The sequence below is a fragment of the Protomyctophum bolini genome (assembly GCF_963924005.1).
Source record: "Protomyctophum bolini genome assembly, chromosome: 6".
NCBI classification, from domain to species: Eukaryota; Metazoa; Chordata; class Actinopteri; order Myctophiformes; family Myctophidae; genus Protomyctophum; species Protomyctophum bolini.
The window spans coordinates 25,233,109-25,250,961 of record NC_137867.1 but is presented as its reverse complement, the minus strand read 5'-3'; the positions used below and the strand labels follow the sequence as shown (position 1 = coordinate 25,250,961).

General features: G+C 40.3%; 2 protein-coding genes across 2 annotated transcripts; one reads left to right on the top strand and one right to left on the bottom strand.

The window, feature by feature from the left end:
* Positions 1 to 1,016: 1,016 nt before the first annotated feature.
* myo1ha (myosin IHa) lies at positions 1,017 to 12,387 on the top strand (the record flags this gene model as incomplete). Its single annotated transcript, XM_080765291.1, has 31 exons — positions 1,017 to 1,145; positions 1,265 to 1,380; positions 1,520 to 1,718; positions 1,843 to 1,923; positions 2,036 to 2,215; positions 2,970 to 3,068; positions 3,149 to 3,262; positions 3,368 to 3,439; positions 3,538 to 3,657; positions 3,827 to 3,894; positions 4,250 to 4,355; positions 4,685 to 4,765; positions 5,090 to 5,181; positions 6,164 to 6,258; positions 6,555 to 6,601; positions 7,019 to 7,099; positions 7,452 to 7,557; positions 7,792 to 7,909; positions 8,010 to 8,123; positions 8,210 to 8,286; positions 8,365 to 8,433; positions 8,560 to 8,644; positions 8,827 to 8,989; positions 9,097 to 9,180; positions 9,752 to 9,845; positions 10,049 to 10,104; positions 10,697 to 10,832; positions 11,154 to 11,224; positions 11,438 to 11,535; positions 12,126 to 12,225; positions 12,361 to 12,387. Exons 1-31 carry the CDS (start codon positions 1,023 to 1,025, stop codon positions 12,385 to 12,387), a joined length of 3,072 nt encoding a protein of 1,023 aa, XP_080621417.1. The 5' UTR covers positions 1,017 to 1,022.
* Positions 12,388 to 13,352: 965 nt separating this feature from the next.
* Positions 13,353 to 17,723, bottom strand: kctd10 (potassium channel tetramerization domain containing 10). Its single transcript, XM_080766023.1, has 7 exons — positions 17,632 to 17,723; positions 16,022 to 16,235; positions 15,726 to 15,895; positions 15,220 to 15,306; positions 14,818 to 14,870; positions 14,512 to 14,707; positions 13,353 to 14,429 (listed from the first exon to the last, which is right to left on the bottom strand). Exons 1-7 carry the CDS (start codon positions 17,632 to 17,634, stop codon positions 14,211 to 14,213), a joined length of 942 nt encoding a protein of 313 aa, XP_080622149.1. The 5' UTR covers positions 17,635 to 17,723; the 3' UTR covers positions 13,353 to 14,210.
* Between the last annotated feature and the right edge of the window lie 130 nt (positions 17,724 to 17,853).

Genomic DNA, 17,853 nt, shown 5'->3' with positions numbered 1-17,853 from the left:
TGAAAACCTTTGGTCCAAGTGTTGATGTTAAGAATGCAAAGGAGACTGGTGGAATTTTTCCCACTATATATGCCTCTTAAATGTGCCGCTGTTTTCTCTCACTATTCCAACAGTGTGTTGTGTTGGTCAGTGTGTCAAAATTGAATTGAATTGTGTCAGCTATGAACTGTGGGCTGTTTGCCAACATCCCCATGTGCTCTGTAGCGATCATTAGCTTCTGTCTGCTCGTCTGCACAATCACAGGCTTTGCCTCAAAGCCACATAAGACCTCTAGACCCCTTATTCAATAGAAATAACAGGGACCATGTTTGCGCTTTTTCTGCTGCTTTCTCAACCGAGTTCTCCCCTATGGTGCCACCTATTCACTCATCCAGACCCATTTATCAAAATACATGTCTGAGAATTTTTAATATCATTGTTATGAAGCAAATGAAAATCTGAATTTTGAAAGAAGGAATGAGGAATTCAATTATATTCATCAACCTAAATGGTTGAAAATCTGTAATCCAGAAAAAAGATAATTATAGGAATATATAAATGATTCTGTAATTCAGCATAGAGCCTTTTAACGAGTTGGACCCCAGTGCCTATCCTGGCGGAACGTTCCAAAAATATCAGATCTACAAGCGCACAACATCTGCGTTGTGAGCTTGTAAATCGGTTATTTTTGGTGAAGAGATTTTGTGTAGACGGAAAAAAGGTCTGTTTTGACTAAGAATAGAGTTAAAGGGTAAATTACTAGTTACTTTGGTAGCTTTTAGGCCTTGTAGTTACCTTTTTTTTATATATTTTATATTGTATTAATAGTACACAGTGTAGATAGACAGGAAACAGGGAGAGAGAGAGAGATGGTGAGTGACATGCAGCAAAGGTCGTTGGGATCGGGATTCAAACCCACGACACACTGTCAGGCTGCATATGGTATGCGCTGGCCCTGGACCCGGGACCACTAGGCCAGCAGGCACCCATGTAGTTACCTTTTTAACACTGTTGTGTTATTTGCTGCCAAGGGTCAGCTGGATATGGAAGGGGCCCTCATTGCCAGGGACCGAGTGGGCCTCCAAGACTTTGTCCTCCTAGATGAGACTACAGAGACGTCCTTCTTCAACAACCTTAAGAAACGCTTCAATGGAGACCTCATCTATGTGCGTCTGGGAAATGATCAATCAATCTGAAAATCACTATTTTTGGCATTGAACAATGCAGTACAGTAGCCTACATATGTTCAACCACCATTCAAAACTCTATTTTACTGTATTGATAGACCTATATTGGAACTCTGCTGGTGTCTGTAAACCCCTACAAAGAGCTGGATATCTACACTACGAAACAGATGGATCTCTACATGGGTGTGAACTTTTTTGAGCTTCCACCACATATGTGAGTGTGTATAGTGCATGTTAGATGCAGTATGTATACTGCATATTTCTGTGTGCATCATCATAATATAATAACTTGCTGTGCTCGCTATAGGCTGTCCTGTGAATCACTTAGTTTGATTTGTTTTATTTTGCAACAGCTACGCCCTCGCAGACAACGCCTACCACACCATGCTCTCAGAGTTCAATAATCACTTCATCCTCATCTCGGGCGAGAGTGGGGCAGGGAAGACAGAGGCCTCCAAGAAGATTCTACAATACTATGCCGTCAGCTGTCCAAGTACCACTCTGCTTGATACAGTCAGGGACAGAATGCTAATGTCCAACCCTGTCTTAGAGGTCTGATTGTTGGCTTTAATTATACTTCTCATTAATTTAATGACTATAGACAGCATGCCATACTGTATACAGTACTATACAGTACTTACCACTATGCATCATGTATACTTGTGTCTCCCTTCAGGCTTTTGGCAATGCCAAAACACTGAAGAATGACAACTCAAGTCGGTTTGGGAAGTATATGGACATTCAGTTTGACAGACAGGTAAGGGTCAACAGTAGTTTGTAGTCCTATTGCTTAGTTGTAGTTTTTCCACATTAAGGCTAATTTATTGAAGATTTTAAATGAAGATTTTGAGTTATGCTGCTACTCACAGGGGGATGCGGTAGGAGGTCATATCTTGAACTACCTGCTGGAGAAGTCCAGGGTGGTGCATCAGAATCATGGAGAAAGGAACTTCCACATATTCTACCAGCTGGTGGAAGGAGGAACGGATGACTTACTTCAACAGCTGGGCCTGGAGAGAGACTGCCAGCATTACTACTACCTGACACAAGTAGGTAGCAGATTACTATGTATGAACACCTGCAAAACCTACAAGCTTGAAGATATGAGCATTTGCGCCTGTCGTAGACATGCGCAGAGCAAGTTCAGTCAGGGAACCTCAGTCAGCGCGCCGGCTGTTAATTGGGCCACCACAGCATCATCCACATGATTCACTCAGCCAATCACAGCTCACCCCATCTCTCATACCGGCTACTTGAACCAGAGGTCTGCATTCCTCTGCCTTCTTGTTTGCCCACTGCTGCTGTATCAGCGTGCTGCTGTCATACACTTGCGCTCATTCTGCTGCTTGCCCACTGCTGCTGTATCAGCGTGCTGCTGTCATACACTTGCGCTCATTCTGCTTGCTTATTGCTAAATGCTTTATTGTATACTGTGCGCTGCTGTATACAAGTGCGTGCTCACCCACCTCCACCCCAGCTACCACCTGTCGTTTTGGATCTACTGTTTTAGGTACGGGGGATTCGGAGTCCCTATGGTCGGGACTGATGCGCTTGACCCGTACCTAAAAAGCAGATCCAATACATCGCCAAACCATAATAAATATATTGCATTGATTATCTTATATTCAATAAATATATATATTACATCCTCCTTGAGTTGTCTGACTGAACTGCTATTTTTCCAATAGCTAAAGTATAACATAATGCTTAAAACACCAAAAGGGGTTCCCACCCTGAATGGGTTAACACTGCTATGGACTCATCTGGTTTTATCTGTTAACTGCATGCTTTTGTTTCTGACAGGGGGAGTGTGCCACTGTGGCTTCCATCAATGACAAAAATGACTGGAAGACGGTCAAAAATGCACTGCAGGTCATTGACTTTGATGAGAGTAACATTAATGTAAGTTGAATACTAGCCGACGCTGTTGTGTGCTTTCAATATCTTTATGAAGGGGATTACTAATATGTATTTCTGTGCAGCACCTCTTTGGCATCGCTGCAAGTGTTCTCCACTTAGGTAATGTTCAATTTGAGTGTGATAGCAAAGGCTATGCCACCTTGGACAACAATGCAGAGCTGGGTTGGGTCTCAACAGTAAGCCTACAGTATAAAGTCCTGTAATTTCTCAGATATTCAGTCATCATTACAAAATATTGTTCAGTGTTCTTTTAAGAACATTTGTGTCATTTATCTCTCTAGCTACTAGGAGTTAATCCACAAATACTCCAAGAGGGACTAACATACAGGAAGATTGAAGCCAAAATAGACCAGGTGACAGACAATTTTGCTAAAATTGGTTCAAACTTCAAGCAGACATTCAGTGTCATTCATCATTTAAAACACATCTGTTGCCTCTTTGAACTGTAAAGGTCCTCAGCCCCTTCACAATAGACCATGCCATCTATGTCAGGGATGCCCTGGCCAAAGCAATTTATGGACGGACCTTCACCTGGCTGGTAAATAGGATCAATGAATCCCTGGAGAATAAGGTTAGGAGAATTAAAGGCTAATATAATTATACTTTGACACGCTCCAACCGGTTTTTGTGAAGTTTAAATTACTGTAATTACTCTAACTGTAAATATAATGTAATCTATATACGTATTGCCTGCCTCCATATGACCATCAATTGAGTCTTTTGGTGTCATTTTCTGTTAGGACCCCTCAAAGAAAACTGTTATAGGGCTCCTTGACATATATGGCTTTGAGGTTTTCTACGTAAACAGGTAGGTTACGGTTACGTCCACAATGTCATTGCCTCACATTCTGACCTGCACAGCCTTTATCAAGATTCTTCATTTATCCTGTTGGCCAAAATGTATTGCATTCCTCCTGACTTACTGAAGTGATATGCTTAACACTTAATACTTAATACTGGGTGATATCCGTCTCGTGCACTTGAAATGTACATATATATCACCCAGTGTTATGCACTGCATCTGGCAGTCAGGAAGAATTCATAGAACTAGTTTAATCTTTAAATGCTTTTAGTTTAATGCTCACTATTCTGTTCTACTTATGACTAACCTAACCACACTGAAACTGAGATTTGCCCATTTGTCATTACTTGTTTCCATTCAGTTTTGAGCAGTTCTGTATAAATTACTGTAATGAGAAGCTGCAGCAGCTCTTCATCCAGCTGACACTCAAGGCTGAGCAAGAGGAGTATGAGGCTGAGGGTATTGAGGTAAAATTAACAACTGAAATGATAATTAGCTATTGGTTGTGCCATTTAGATGGCATGTTATGTAGACAGATGGCAGGGAATTTGTAAACCTGGCATCCTATAGTGTGCACAGTTTCAATGTCGTTACAGATTATTGATCTTTTTTTATACAGTTTAGACTGATAGGTTGCTTACCTATGATCCTAGATTACCATTTCTTTGATGACCTCACGGTTTCCTTTTGTAAGTCACTCGGATTTATAGTGTCTGCTAAATGTCTAAATTGTAATTGTAAATTGTGCATCATTCCTTAACTGCTTCATTCTGTCATTTGCTTTGCTATGCTCCAGTGGGAGCCAGTGCAGTTCTTCAACAACAAGATCATCTGTGACCTTGTTGAAGAGAAGCACAGAGGCATCATTTCAATACTGGTGTGTACTGAGTAAATGGAACGATGATTTTCATCCAGTACAATAGTTCAAATGCTGAATAATAGCTCCATTTGGAACCTCATATCCACACTTTAGCTCAGAGAAGAGGTTTGTGTCAGGATATCCCTGCATGGGTAGAAATGGGGTCGTTTCGCAGTATGGAGCTGGCTGAATACATAATTTGTGTGAAAGCAATGATTAAAAAAACACACACACACACACACACACACACACACACACACACACACACACACACACACACACACACACACACACAGTTTGAAATTGTTCAGTGTTGGTAATTTTTAGACCTATATACTGTAGGATGAGGAGTGTCTCAGGCCAGGAAGTGCGACAGACCTCACCTTTCTGGAGAGACTGGAGGAGAAGATGGGCAGTCACCCTCACTTTGTCACGTGAGTAGAATATTCTACTTCCAGTAAGACGCCTAAGGTGCATGCATCCGCCACATTGACAGCAGACTGCTGGGCGAGCGCTGGCACTTTGGCATGGGGGGTCAGATCAACATGGAATTAATTCTGTATTGGCTAAGTGGCCATGTAAAGAGCATGCCTTGAGTGTACACTGTACAGGGTTTGATGAGGGCCGGGCCTTCGGGGCTGTTTTCTCTAGTTTTCGCCGGCTGCCGGGCACGGCTGCACTAATAACTTTGGGGCAGGCCCGTCCAGAGTTTGAATGGACAACTATCAGTCAAAAGGGAGACATCAAAGAGGAAGGATGGATGGGGAAGGATCAACATATGGAATGTCAGAACAGGTTCTGACATATCTAAGGGTTTGAGGTCAAATGTAGAGTTGCTGGCCAATATTGATGACATCGGGGATCTCCATATATGGGCTTGCGGCAGCAGGTCGCAGGGATCTCCATCCCTGATGATGTCACGTGATGACGAGACCTGGGCACCATATATGGGGGCATTATGGGGATATTGAGTGACTGATAATCCCCATGTATGGGGATATTGAGTGACTGACGGGAAATGTACGATTTCATAGTAATTGTGACCTGTTGTCACAATAAACTATACAATTTAAAAAAGACATGCTCTATCCATCAGAGATCCTTCAGAAAGGTATATTTCGCTGAAAGACCAAAAAGTTTTATACTAGTTCATATACTTTATATATTTTAAAATGTTTGTTACACCTGTGTTGTACATTTGGCCATCTACCAATTACATTAGTTAAATACAATGCCCATCTCAGTACAACCACGTAATTCAAAACTTGAGATCCTCTTAGCTCTCAGGTCCAAATCTGTAATCATTCTGCTGACTGATGGCTTGTCTCACCCACAGTGAGCTGACACAGTAGGACTCTGTCCTTAATGCTTTTCACTCTTCATCCCTCCATTCTCTATCTACCCCATTGACTGCAGGCACAAGCTGGCTGACAAGATGACACGTAAGACTCTGGAGAGGGGAGACTTCCGTCTCCTGCATTACGCTGGGGAGGTCACCTACTGCGTTGTTGGTAAAAGAAACCTCAATCTCAGGCCCTGTTGCTTGCAGGTCCTTAACCTGCTGTATTTCTAATAGTGTAGATAGCAGGTCTACAAGCTCACAACGTGTCACTGTGAGCTTGTAGTTCTGCTGTTTTCACTATTTTTTTTAAATCATTGATTTTTGATTTTCTTTTAAATGCTTTGATACTTACCAACATTCCCAAAATAGGGATGCCAGGTTCAAAGTGGTTAAACCTCAACAAGGCTTTGTTTCACTGACAGATAGCTACTAAATTGTTTCCTTTTTGTTCAAACCTCCGTCTAGGTTTCCTGGACAAAAACAATGATCTGTTGTATAGAAACATAAAAGAAGTAAGTTCTTCACGATTCTATCTGTCTACTACTGTGAGGAATGGGAGTCGAGAGTGTATTCCTTTCAATGAGTTCCTTAATTATTAAGCATCTTGTAGACTTAGTGTAAATAATACAGGAGGGGATGCAGTAAATTTGGCAATTGACCCTTGAGTATCAACTTAATATAATTTGTTTGTACCATTTGTGTGTGTCTGACAGGGAGAGGTGTGTGTGTGTGTGTGTGTGTGTGTGTGTGTGTGTGTGTGTGTGTGTGTGTGTGTGTGTGTGTGTGTGTGTGTGTGTGTGTGTGTGTGTGTGTGTGTGTGTGTGTGTGTGTGTGTGTGTGTGTATGCAGGCATGCATTCATTTGTGTTTGCCAGTATTGTCCGATATATGTCTGATAACCTCTGTGTGTGTTAACCCACCTTTCTGTAGCTATTGTGTCAATCTAAGAATGGCATAGTGAGAGAATGCTTCTCTGCCATGGATACAGAGAGCAGGAGAAGACCAGAAACAGTGAGCAACTACATCCTCATAATCACTGATAGTGTGATAAGACTGCAATAATGCCACACAGAATTCTGAACCATACACTGTAAAAACTGATTGTACAAATGTAACTAAATGGGTCAATTTGGTTACGTTTGTTTACTCTCAGAGTTACACATGGATAAATTAACACTTAACAATTGTACTGTGTATATTCTAACTTTGTCAGGCATCACATTTTTCTTTGTCAATATTTACAGTCACTGTGAAAAAAAGAGGAAGTAGCCTACAGTCTCTCCCTGTCACAGTCAGTCTTGTGTAAACTGTCTGTATTTGACAGATACTTTTAGGGATTTTAACCCCCAGTCTGTGTTTGCAGGTGGCAACCCAGTTTAAGAGCAGTTTGCTGAAGCTGACAGAGATCCTGATGGCTAAGGAGGCCTGGTATGTTCGCTGTCTAAAGTCCAACGAGACCAAGCAGCCAGGTAGGCTACTGCAACATGGGAGCTGGAATGTTAAACCAGTATGTATCTACAGGTTGGAGGCCCTTTAAACTGATGTTTCTATATCCTATATCACTTTCTTTTTCTGTTTCTGTTTCTGTTTATCTCACACACACACACACACACACACACACACACACACACACACACACACACACACACACACACACACACACACACACACACACACACACACACACACACACACACACACAGGACGGTTAGATGAGACACTAATTAGGCACCAAGTGAAGTATCTGGGACTGATGGAGCATCTCCGAGTCAGGCGTGCTGGCTTCGCTTATCGACGCAAATATGAGACCTTCTTAAAGAGGTATGTGAAACTTTAGTGCAAATGTGATGTGGACATGATGTTCTTGTTCAGTTGATTTAGTAAGGCATTGCTTTGTGGGGGGTTCTGTCGGGACCCACAGGTACAAACCGCTCTGTCCCGCCACATGGCCACATTGGAGAGGACTACCGGCTGACGGAGTGGAGGTCCTGGTTCAGCATCTGGGCTACTTGGACAATGAGTACAAAATGGGACGGTGAGAGAAGCTCCTCCAGAACGTCTATGCAAATGCATATTCAAATGCATATGATAGTAACCATCCTCTTTTTGCTTTTGATATAGGACCAAAATATTTATTCGTCATGCAAGGACACTTTTTGCCACAGAGGATGCTTTTGAAAGATGTAAACATGAGCTGGGTGAGTGCAAATCAACTGCAAAAATCTTTCAGTTTATTATATTTACTGTGATTGTAATACCAGACCCTGAAATTGCAGCGACACGGCTCCAGGCCAAGTATAAAGGATACAAGGCAAAAGGGGAATTCCGAAAACAGAAAGAAGCTGGTAAATGACTAAATGCTACGTATAGATTCTACCACTATATGGCAAATTGTTCTGTGTCTCTTCTGTGTCTTTTTAGTACAGTACAGTTCAAATTAAATGTATTCTATAATATTCACTATTCCTTAGCCACTAAGATTGAGAATTGTTGGAGAGGAGCACAGGCTAGGAAGGAGAGAGAGAAGAGAGCCTGGGCTGTCAAAGTCATCAAGCAGTAAGTGCACTGAAAAGATTGTTAATCTAGTAAAAACCCATAAACTCATTTGAGATCAGAGATCTCTTTTTCAAACATTGTGAGAGGAGGACATGTTCGATATTGATATTGCACAGGTTTTGTCTATATGCCACACTGGCTTTTCAATCATTACTGGTAATACACTTTAACTATCACTTCAGATTTATCAAAGGATACATGACCAGAGGACAAGCAAAATGCACAGACAACTCTGAATATCTGGCCTTTGTGAGACAGAATTATCTGAACAGACTGAAACAAAAACTGCCAAAAACTGTTCTTGATAAAACCTCCTGGGAATCCCCTCCGCCTGTTTTAACAGAGGTACAGATATTGATATGAGATTAATTTCAGTTCACTTGTAATAACAAATTGACACTTTTTTTTCATTGTGTTGTTAACTTTGGATTCTTTCTTATTTCCTCACCTAGACTTCAGCATTGCTGCGTGTTCTCCACTATCGCACCATGGTGAGGAAGTATGTGAGAGGAATTACACCTCAGAGAAAAGCACAGGTAATATTGTAGCCTACTCTGTAGAATCACTGTTAGTGATTATTATAGAAACCAGTGGTCGTAAGTACAATTACTTAATTAAGTACTGATTTTACTTTCCATTCTTTGATACATTTCTACTCCACTACATCTCACAGGCAACTTAGTATTGTATTTTTTACTTCACTACAATTACGACAGCTTTAGTGCTTTGTGTTTTGTATTTTTAATCCAGGCTTTCGAGGCACCCCCCACACTGGAGCCCTAGTAACGTGTATGCCACTTTTCCGAGTTACTTTTCAGATTTTGATCATTTATACGAAACATAGGCCTACATTAACCACTTAAGCCCCGTTTCAAAATTAGCCTATCTACAACCTTACAATGTGTCATGCAACTTGTTGTGAGCTTGTAGTTTTTACTCAGGTCAACATTTTTTACAGTATTTGTGATATTGCTACTTTTACTTTAGTAAAGCTCAGTACTTCCACCACTGAATATAAACACATTTTTGTTCTATTGCAAGGATCATTACAACATTTTGAGGTGTGATTTCCTTTATATTTCATAATTATATTACTTATCATTTCAGCTTCAACTGAAGAGCATTACAAGTACCGTCTTCAAGGGTAAAAAGGAGAGCTATCCAGCAAGTGTTGCTCAGCCATTTGTGGACACTAGAATCAGTACGTGTTGGCACATATTTATGTGCAGCTGCATTTTTATCCATGCATGCACGTGCGCGAACACACACACACACACACACACACACACACACACACACACACACACACACACACACACACACACACACACACACACACACACACACACACAATTATTTTGTGTTTTCTTTTCTATTTCATTTTATTGCATTCCATATTTTTAGGTGAACAAGATATAGATCCAAGAGTCCTACAGATGATTCGGAATGAGCGTATCAAGGTAAATCAGAGATTCACATTTTACCTTTGATTGTTTAGAATAGATTAACCCAGTGGTTCTCAAAGTGAGGTACAAATGGAAACAAATGCACCCTCAGCGTTATGGGGGTCCTTGAAATGAAAAGGTTTTAGAACCACTTCTGCTATTGATGGGTTAATTACATCAGGGGTTTTCAACCCTTTTCATACCAAGGCACATTAGTCTATCGGCATTTGAGCCATGGACCACCATTTGATGAGTCCATGCTGTATTGATGTAGTATTATAGGAGAGATAACAGGCAAACGTTCAAACGATCTAAATAAAAAATAAAAAACCTCTTTAAATGTGGCGACTTCTTGTAAATTAAGTAATGCAGATAATTTCACTCTTGAGAGCGTAAAATGAAACCAAATGGACCCAGGTGGGTCCATTTGGTTTCCATTTGGTTACCAACTCTCCATTAAGCTGGGGACCACCTTTAACCACCTCAAGGACCACTGGTGGTCCCCGGACCACTGGTTGAGAACCAATGGGTTACATGGATAATGCAAGGACCGAAATTAACATTGCATCAAATACAACTGCGTGCTTTGGACTGTGTGTTTCTGCAGTACAGTGTCCCAGTGATAAAGTATGACAGGAATGGATTCAAACCACGCCCGCGACAGCTCATCCTCACTCAGACAGCTGCTTACGTGATAGATGATGCCAAGGTCAAACAGAGAATCCTGTACACCTCTCTCAAAGGTTAATCAAATATCAAGGTCGTTTATCATACAGTAAAATCCCTGTGTTAACTTAAAAGGCATATTTCACTTAAAAATAAAATAAACATAAAAGGTATGCGTGATTTCCCATTTCCATTTTTTTTCATTGTTTTTAATGTTTATTTTAAATGAAAGTAAAATATCCCTTTAACTCAGAAGATTGTACAAATGGAATCAAATGGACATGTAAAAGTAAATTTGGTTACGAGTCCATTTGTTTCCATTAGTACAGGATTTTACTGCGCAGTTGTATCAAGCTTTTTTTATGTTGTGCTGAAAATGTGTTTTTCACTCAATTCAGGGGTTTCAGTGAGCAACTTGAGTGATGGCATCATTGTATTCCACATAACATGTGAAGACCCTAAACAGAAGGTATCTAATATAACATACTGTATAGTTTTTTGATATTTTAATAATGAGAAAAGTCAAAAGTGCCAAAGCCAGCATGAAATTGCAAATGTTTTCCTTCAGTTTAAATACATATTTGAGCCAAATGTGTTCTCGACATAAGAACATTTTCTACAACAAAACATTAATAACCATGGAATATATTATTTCAAACAATTACATTTTTGTTTGTTTCAGGGGGACCTTGTAATGCAGTGTGACCACCTGTTTGAGTTTCTGACCAAACTCAGTGTAATTGCTAACAAACAGAATGCCATCAAAGTCGTTCAGGGCAGGTGAGTCTATAAATTGGATGTCAGATAATCAGATTTAACCACATTAACCACTGTTGTTCACACCACTACTCCGGTCACGTCCAAGCAAGCGCCACAGATGTAACCAAAGCTATACAACTCTTAAACCATGCACCATATGTACATAATTAGCTGTCATTACATCTGCTGCTATTTTCACTGCCCCATCCCACTGCTGTTTTAACCATGCATACTGTGTATTATGCACCATACTGTATGTATATTCATGTATTATATCTGATCTCCTTATCTGTTGTTTTCTTTCTCTATCTTTCCACCTTTCTTGAGACTGCAATGATAGCTTGTACGACAAATACTTTCACCCACTTCTTTCTACACCTGCAAACCTTCTGACAATAACATTGTTGAGAGTTGATATTATAATCCTGGTGTCACAATCTTTCAAAAACGCTAAATCTGTTTCTTTTGACTCTTAACTTGTGAAAATACTTGCTCGCGACGTTGCGATGCAATGTGTTGTGATAAGGTTCCTGATTAGCTACAGAAAAGTATATACTAGTGGCCCGACTTGTACACTGACTTGAAATGTGTTTTTTTGCATTAATTCTCAGCATCAAGATTGAAATTCAGGCGGGGAAAGAGTGTGCTGTGGACTTCAGCACTGGCCAGGAACCCATGGCATACAAGGCCAAGAACGGGCACCTGATGGTGGTGAGTACCGGTAATATTCTGCTAATGCTGGCTTTGTGTCCTGGGTGATATATGATTTTTTGGAGTTACATTGTGCTTTAATTTAACATTTTTGTGATGAAATGCAAAAAAATAAATACATCTTTGTTGCTACAGGTGTCCACTCGGACCAGGGTGCGGTGACCCATGCAGGGTTGAAACCCAGACACATAAGAAGCCCTGCATATTTCATCAGGGCTGGGGAGACCCTTACGGGGCAGATAGTTATGCTCACAGCTGACCAGAAACTCAAGACCCTGAATGAGCTTTTTATTTATTCCTCAGTAATACCAGGATACCTCACAATAATCTGATTGGACAATAAGTCCCAAACATCTATCATACGTTTCTATTAGAAGGCAGTGGTGGAAGAAGTAGATAATTTTACTTAAGATTAGCTATACCACAATGTAGAAATAATGTAAGGCCTATAATTAAAAAAAAGTTACTTGAGTAAAAGTACAAATATTGGCATCAATTACAGCATAAAAATGAAAGTACTAATACGTTTCAAAAAGAGCAGATCTACAAGGCTATTTTCAAATAAAATGTTGACTTTTCAAATAGCGAAAATATAAACTAGGGCTTAACTGTAAGTAATATGTCTGCAAAGTAACTAGTAATTTGCCTCCGAAGTATAAAAAACTGAAATACTCTAGTAAAAGTGCCTCAAAATTGTACATCAAGCACAGTACATGTACTTTCCACCAACTAAATGTTCAGATTCAGCTAGTTAGAAAAGGATACACTTCATGCCAGGTCTGGTGCTATTCGCTTCAGGTAAAAGCAAAACATTGCATTACTACTCTTTGAAAGCACACCTGTATGGAAGTACTGGGTCACTGGGTAGTATTTTTACACAATAACATCCCCAGCATGAGTTTTAACTTATTTAACTTTGAGTGTCAAATGTCCATTTGGTTACATTCCTACACTCCAGATTAGAAACCGATACATTACAGTGGGGATTTTACTGTGCATGTTAAGAATCACAAAGCATTTCAAGAATTTGAATTTGCTAGATTTACTGCAGAACAATGAAGCCATATGTATCATAATTTTGTATGTTTACTTATGAATGGGTATTTGCAAATTAAAACAAGCAAAAATATATTTGTAGAAATTTATTTGATTATGTATAAATATATTGTAAAACATACATATGTTCACATCTGTACAGTAGACCTACAAGTACTGTGACTGTTAAAAGAGACATAATTCAAACCTATTGTGTGCAAACGGGACATTCTTTGATGAATGCAATGGTGACGGACAGGTCTAATTTCCCTGTTAAAAGCTTGTACAAGACAGGGATCCCCTCCCTACTAGGTCTCTAGTTTCAGCCATTCATTTAAACATCAGCCTCCATCACTCAATCAACCCGGAAAACTTAACACCTCGGGTCACAGCTCAAGTTCTGTCCTTTTAAAATGATCACTTTAGTGGAATGAAAGGACAGGAAATCTGATCAAAGGGAAGAAAAGGAATGGTATGGTGCACTTAGTTTTCTGAAATGTTGCATCCACCCATGATATCTTAACCGTATCAAATGTTGCATCCACCCATGATATCTTAACTGTATCGCATAGATGTAGCCGTGTGATGAAGTGTAAACTAAATACTTCTGAGCTTCTGCATATCAACAGTGAGCAAAGTACATTGATAGAAAGTTGTGACTAACATACATATAATAAAACAGTCTATCAGAGAACATAACAGACACATACCAGCTGACAAGCAGCAACACCTTCAAAAAGGAAGAAAAAACACTTTACCACTTCAAACTAAAGTACTGTATGACCCATCTCCACTCAGCATTAGACCCCAGAAAAATGCTGATCAAGATGAGAGTGGTAGTGAAAGAGAGAGGTGCTGGGTTTAATAAGGCACAAGCATGCTCCAAAAAATGTCTAGGGTCAGAGACACAGGGCTGACAGGTCGGGTAACTCATGGTGGGAGAAGGAAGGTCACTGGTGGTGGTGTGTGCGGTCGTCAGGTCGTTTTATATGAATCCTACGGACTCTCTCGATGCGCTCCCGCTCCTCATCCTCATCCAGGTGGTGGGAGCGTCCTGCAGCGCCTCCTGTGGCCTCAAGTAGGGCATTGTCTGGGCCCCTCCCGTCCTGAGACTCATAAAGGAGGATGTTGAGTGTCTCCTCATAGATTCGTGCCTCAGGGAACTCCACCTAGAGCAAGGTATGAAGTGAGGAATTAAGAACTGAATATTTACCTGGAATTTATATAAAAGAGAACAAGAGAGTTTTTTACCTTGGTCTGCTTTTTCTCTGTGGCGTAAACAATGGAGGTGCAACATACTTCAGCAATCTTACGACCCTGTCCATAAAATGACCAGCAGCAGATCTCATCTCCAATCACATCTTTGATGAACAGTACACGGCCGTTAAACCGCAGTGACAGCTTGTCAAACAGCTCAATGTTCTTTAGCATGTTGTCATCGGAATTGCTGAAAAAGAGGGGGAAATATTTACAAGACAGTCACAGTAAAGATAAAGTGCAATGTTTATATTTACTCAGAGTTACATGATAAGAAACAACTCTGAACAAAAGTCTCACCTGGTGTATGAATATTTGTTGTTGCTTCTGTTATACAGGAGTTTGACAGTAGGCTGTGGAAAATAATTAAAGCGTTTGTGTGGTGTGGACACTGCCATGGTAATGGTAATTATACTATACTATTTGTCAAGAAAAACAGATGAATTATATTATTATATTATATATATATATAAATAATATCTATAGTCATTCTCAGTTCTTTCTTTTCTAACAAAACTGATCTCTGTAGTGTATATACATATCCCTTAGATTTATCACATTTATTTGCTATGTGTTTTGCTTGTGTCCTATGATGAAGATAACTGTCATTGCTAGTACTACTCTATGTTGAGTGTGTGTTTGCATGGTGTGTGGGTAAGTAAGGGATCATCAACCCTAACCGAGTAAGTAAAAAGGCTTTACCTTATTAGAAGTTGCAATTAACCTCTGTTCTTCTTTAGATGATGTCACCAAAGGCACTTTGCAAAACGGCTCATAAGTGTCTTTGTTCTATGAGGAGGAATCCCATGATTAATTATATTAATTTCCTAAATGCATCACACAATCACAAAACAATGACTGCATTCATATTGTATATTCCAGTGCAATGTACAGGCAGACTACTGTTGCCACCTGGTGGAAGATAATGGAACATATGCTTAACCACTTAAACCTATATTCTTAGTAAAACAAGTTACACTGTTACAACTGTACATGCATGGACCATTTTTTCCCGGTTTACATCAAATATGTTTGCCAAAAATAGCCTATCTACAAGCTCACGTGTTGCAATGAGACACGCTGTGAGGTTGTAGATCTTCTATTTTTTTTGTTAATGTTCCCCCCAGAATATGGATGCTGGGGTTCAAGTGGTTAAAGGTTAAAGCAGAAGACCTCCATTGTGCTCTCTCACAGCCCAGGGGTTGTACCTGTAAGGCAGCTGTACATTCATCAGCCAGGCCTTGGACCAAATAATACTTGGCTTCGGCTAGCAGCTCCTCTGTTTCCCTTCTGCTGTCTGGAAGTGGCACAGCCCCATCTCTGAGGTAGTTCAGGATAGTGCCAAAGTGTTTCCCACATCGATCAATCAAGATCCATCCTGTGGATGAGAACAAGTGACCGACAGGTCAATGATTTTGAGTTAGCAGTAGCACATGCCTAATATCCACCCTATCCAGTCTAGTTTGAAGTTTGAACATTAAAAAAAAAAGCCACCAGAACCTACCTTCGCTGTCTGTTAGTACCTCCATCCTTCCACTGAACATGGCCTTGAGCATGGTGTCCTGTTTGGTCAGCGTCTGCATTGTGGTGTAGTAGAGCGCCCCACCCACATTCAACTTCACATACTTGGAACTGGGACTGGAACCCTTGAAGGAAGTGGTCCGGGTTGTAGCTGCCGGCACCGCCGAGCTCACAACACTCTCTCCTGACATCTCTTCCTGTGATGAGAGGGGAGGATAACCGGAGGCGGAAGGGTGCCGTGTCATTAGTCCGACGGCTTATTGTTCTGACATCGCGTTGGTGCGACTCGCGCATTACTAACCCTGTGCCTAACTGTAGATTTAGTTGTGATAATGATGTACCAATCATACCATCATGTTCAAATCATGTATACTCTACACCAGTCAGTCTACATTATTTAAGACTGTTTCAAAAGCATACTCAACTATATCACATTTTGGGAAACATTTCACATTGAGGTGCCCAGACTTCTCAGGTGCCCTGCCCTCTCAATGGGCTTTATTGGCATGAGACACATGTTAACACATTAGTAATGTGTCACAGTTAACACTTACAGTACAGTAATGTGTACAGTACAGTAGTGCACAATACAGTACAGTAATAGTGTACAGTACAGTTATGTGGCTGTAACTCATTCTGGGGGTGGGTTCTACAAAGCAGACATCCCCAATGTCAATTTATGGAATGTCATGCCATTGACTACTGTGTGTTGCATCACCAGGAGCCTAATGTATACTTTACTTTGCCCAGCATGTTTACATGGGATAATCTAAATCAGTATTTTATATATTCTAAGGACGCCAAATATAGAAATAAAAAGGGGGGTGCATGTGGACCCCTTTGAGTACTAAACCGTTTTCTGTAATGGTGGCTTCAAATTTGCATATTTAGGAGTAGGCTTAGCCCTGGTCCAATGCTTACAGCGACACTCTCTGAGAGACACTCGCTGTAAGCATTGGACCAGTGCTAGAGTAGGCTTAGCACTATAACATTACAAAATAATGCCTTAATATTATATCTTTATGATGCATTGAAAATGGTGGACCCTGATGTAAACAAGTCTTGTGCTTTTCATAGTTTCGTCCACAAAGTAGCAGTTTTTGTATTGACTTGATAAAATGTTCATATCAATCAAAAAACACATTGACACTTTTGTCTTTGGCAGCCATTTTGTTATGCAAATTAGAAGGTTTAAAACTAAATATTTCGCTTGGGAACCATGTCTGGTTCCCCACTTTTACCCAATGCCTCTAACATTATTTTTTTCCTGAAATACCAATTATCTACCAAAAAGGCTATCGTGTATAACCGCCGTTCATGCCCTGTGCAATATTTGACCATAATGATGGTAATAATTAATGTAAATGACATCACTGTCAATCAAGTGATATCATTTTTCCATAGACAACGTAGCTAGCTAGCTAGCTAAACTTACTTATATTAGCATGCATTTGTCTAGCTCAATAGGAAGCAGGTCAAACAAAAAGGCAGCGCCATATTTAATTAGACAAACCACTAATGACCGTTCTGCCTATGTAACGTCATCGATGTATTCGTATTTGGCTAATCATTATGAAAGAAAAATGTATTTACCATAGAACCCGTAACAGACTCCGAAATCTGAGATTGCTAACATTAGCCAATAGCCAGCTAACACCCACTTCCTTCCTGTCCAGCACTGCGCACTCCTAAACATGACGTCACTTTTCCTGTGCGCGTGCTCCTTAAAGGTACACTCAATAATAACATGCTGCACTGCCCTGTCCTTTATATGTGTGGCCAGTTAAATAAAACTACCTGAGGCTACAACAGCTG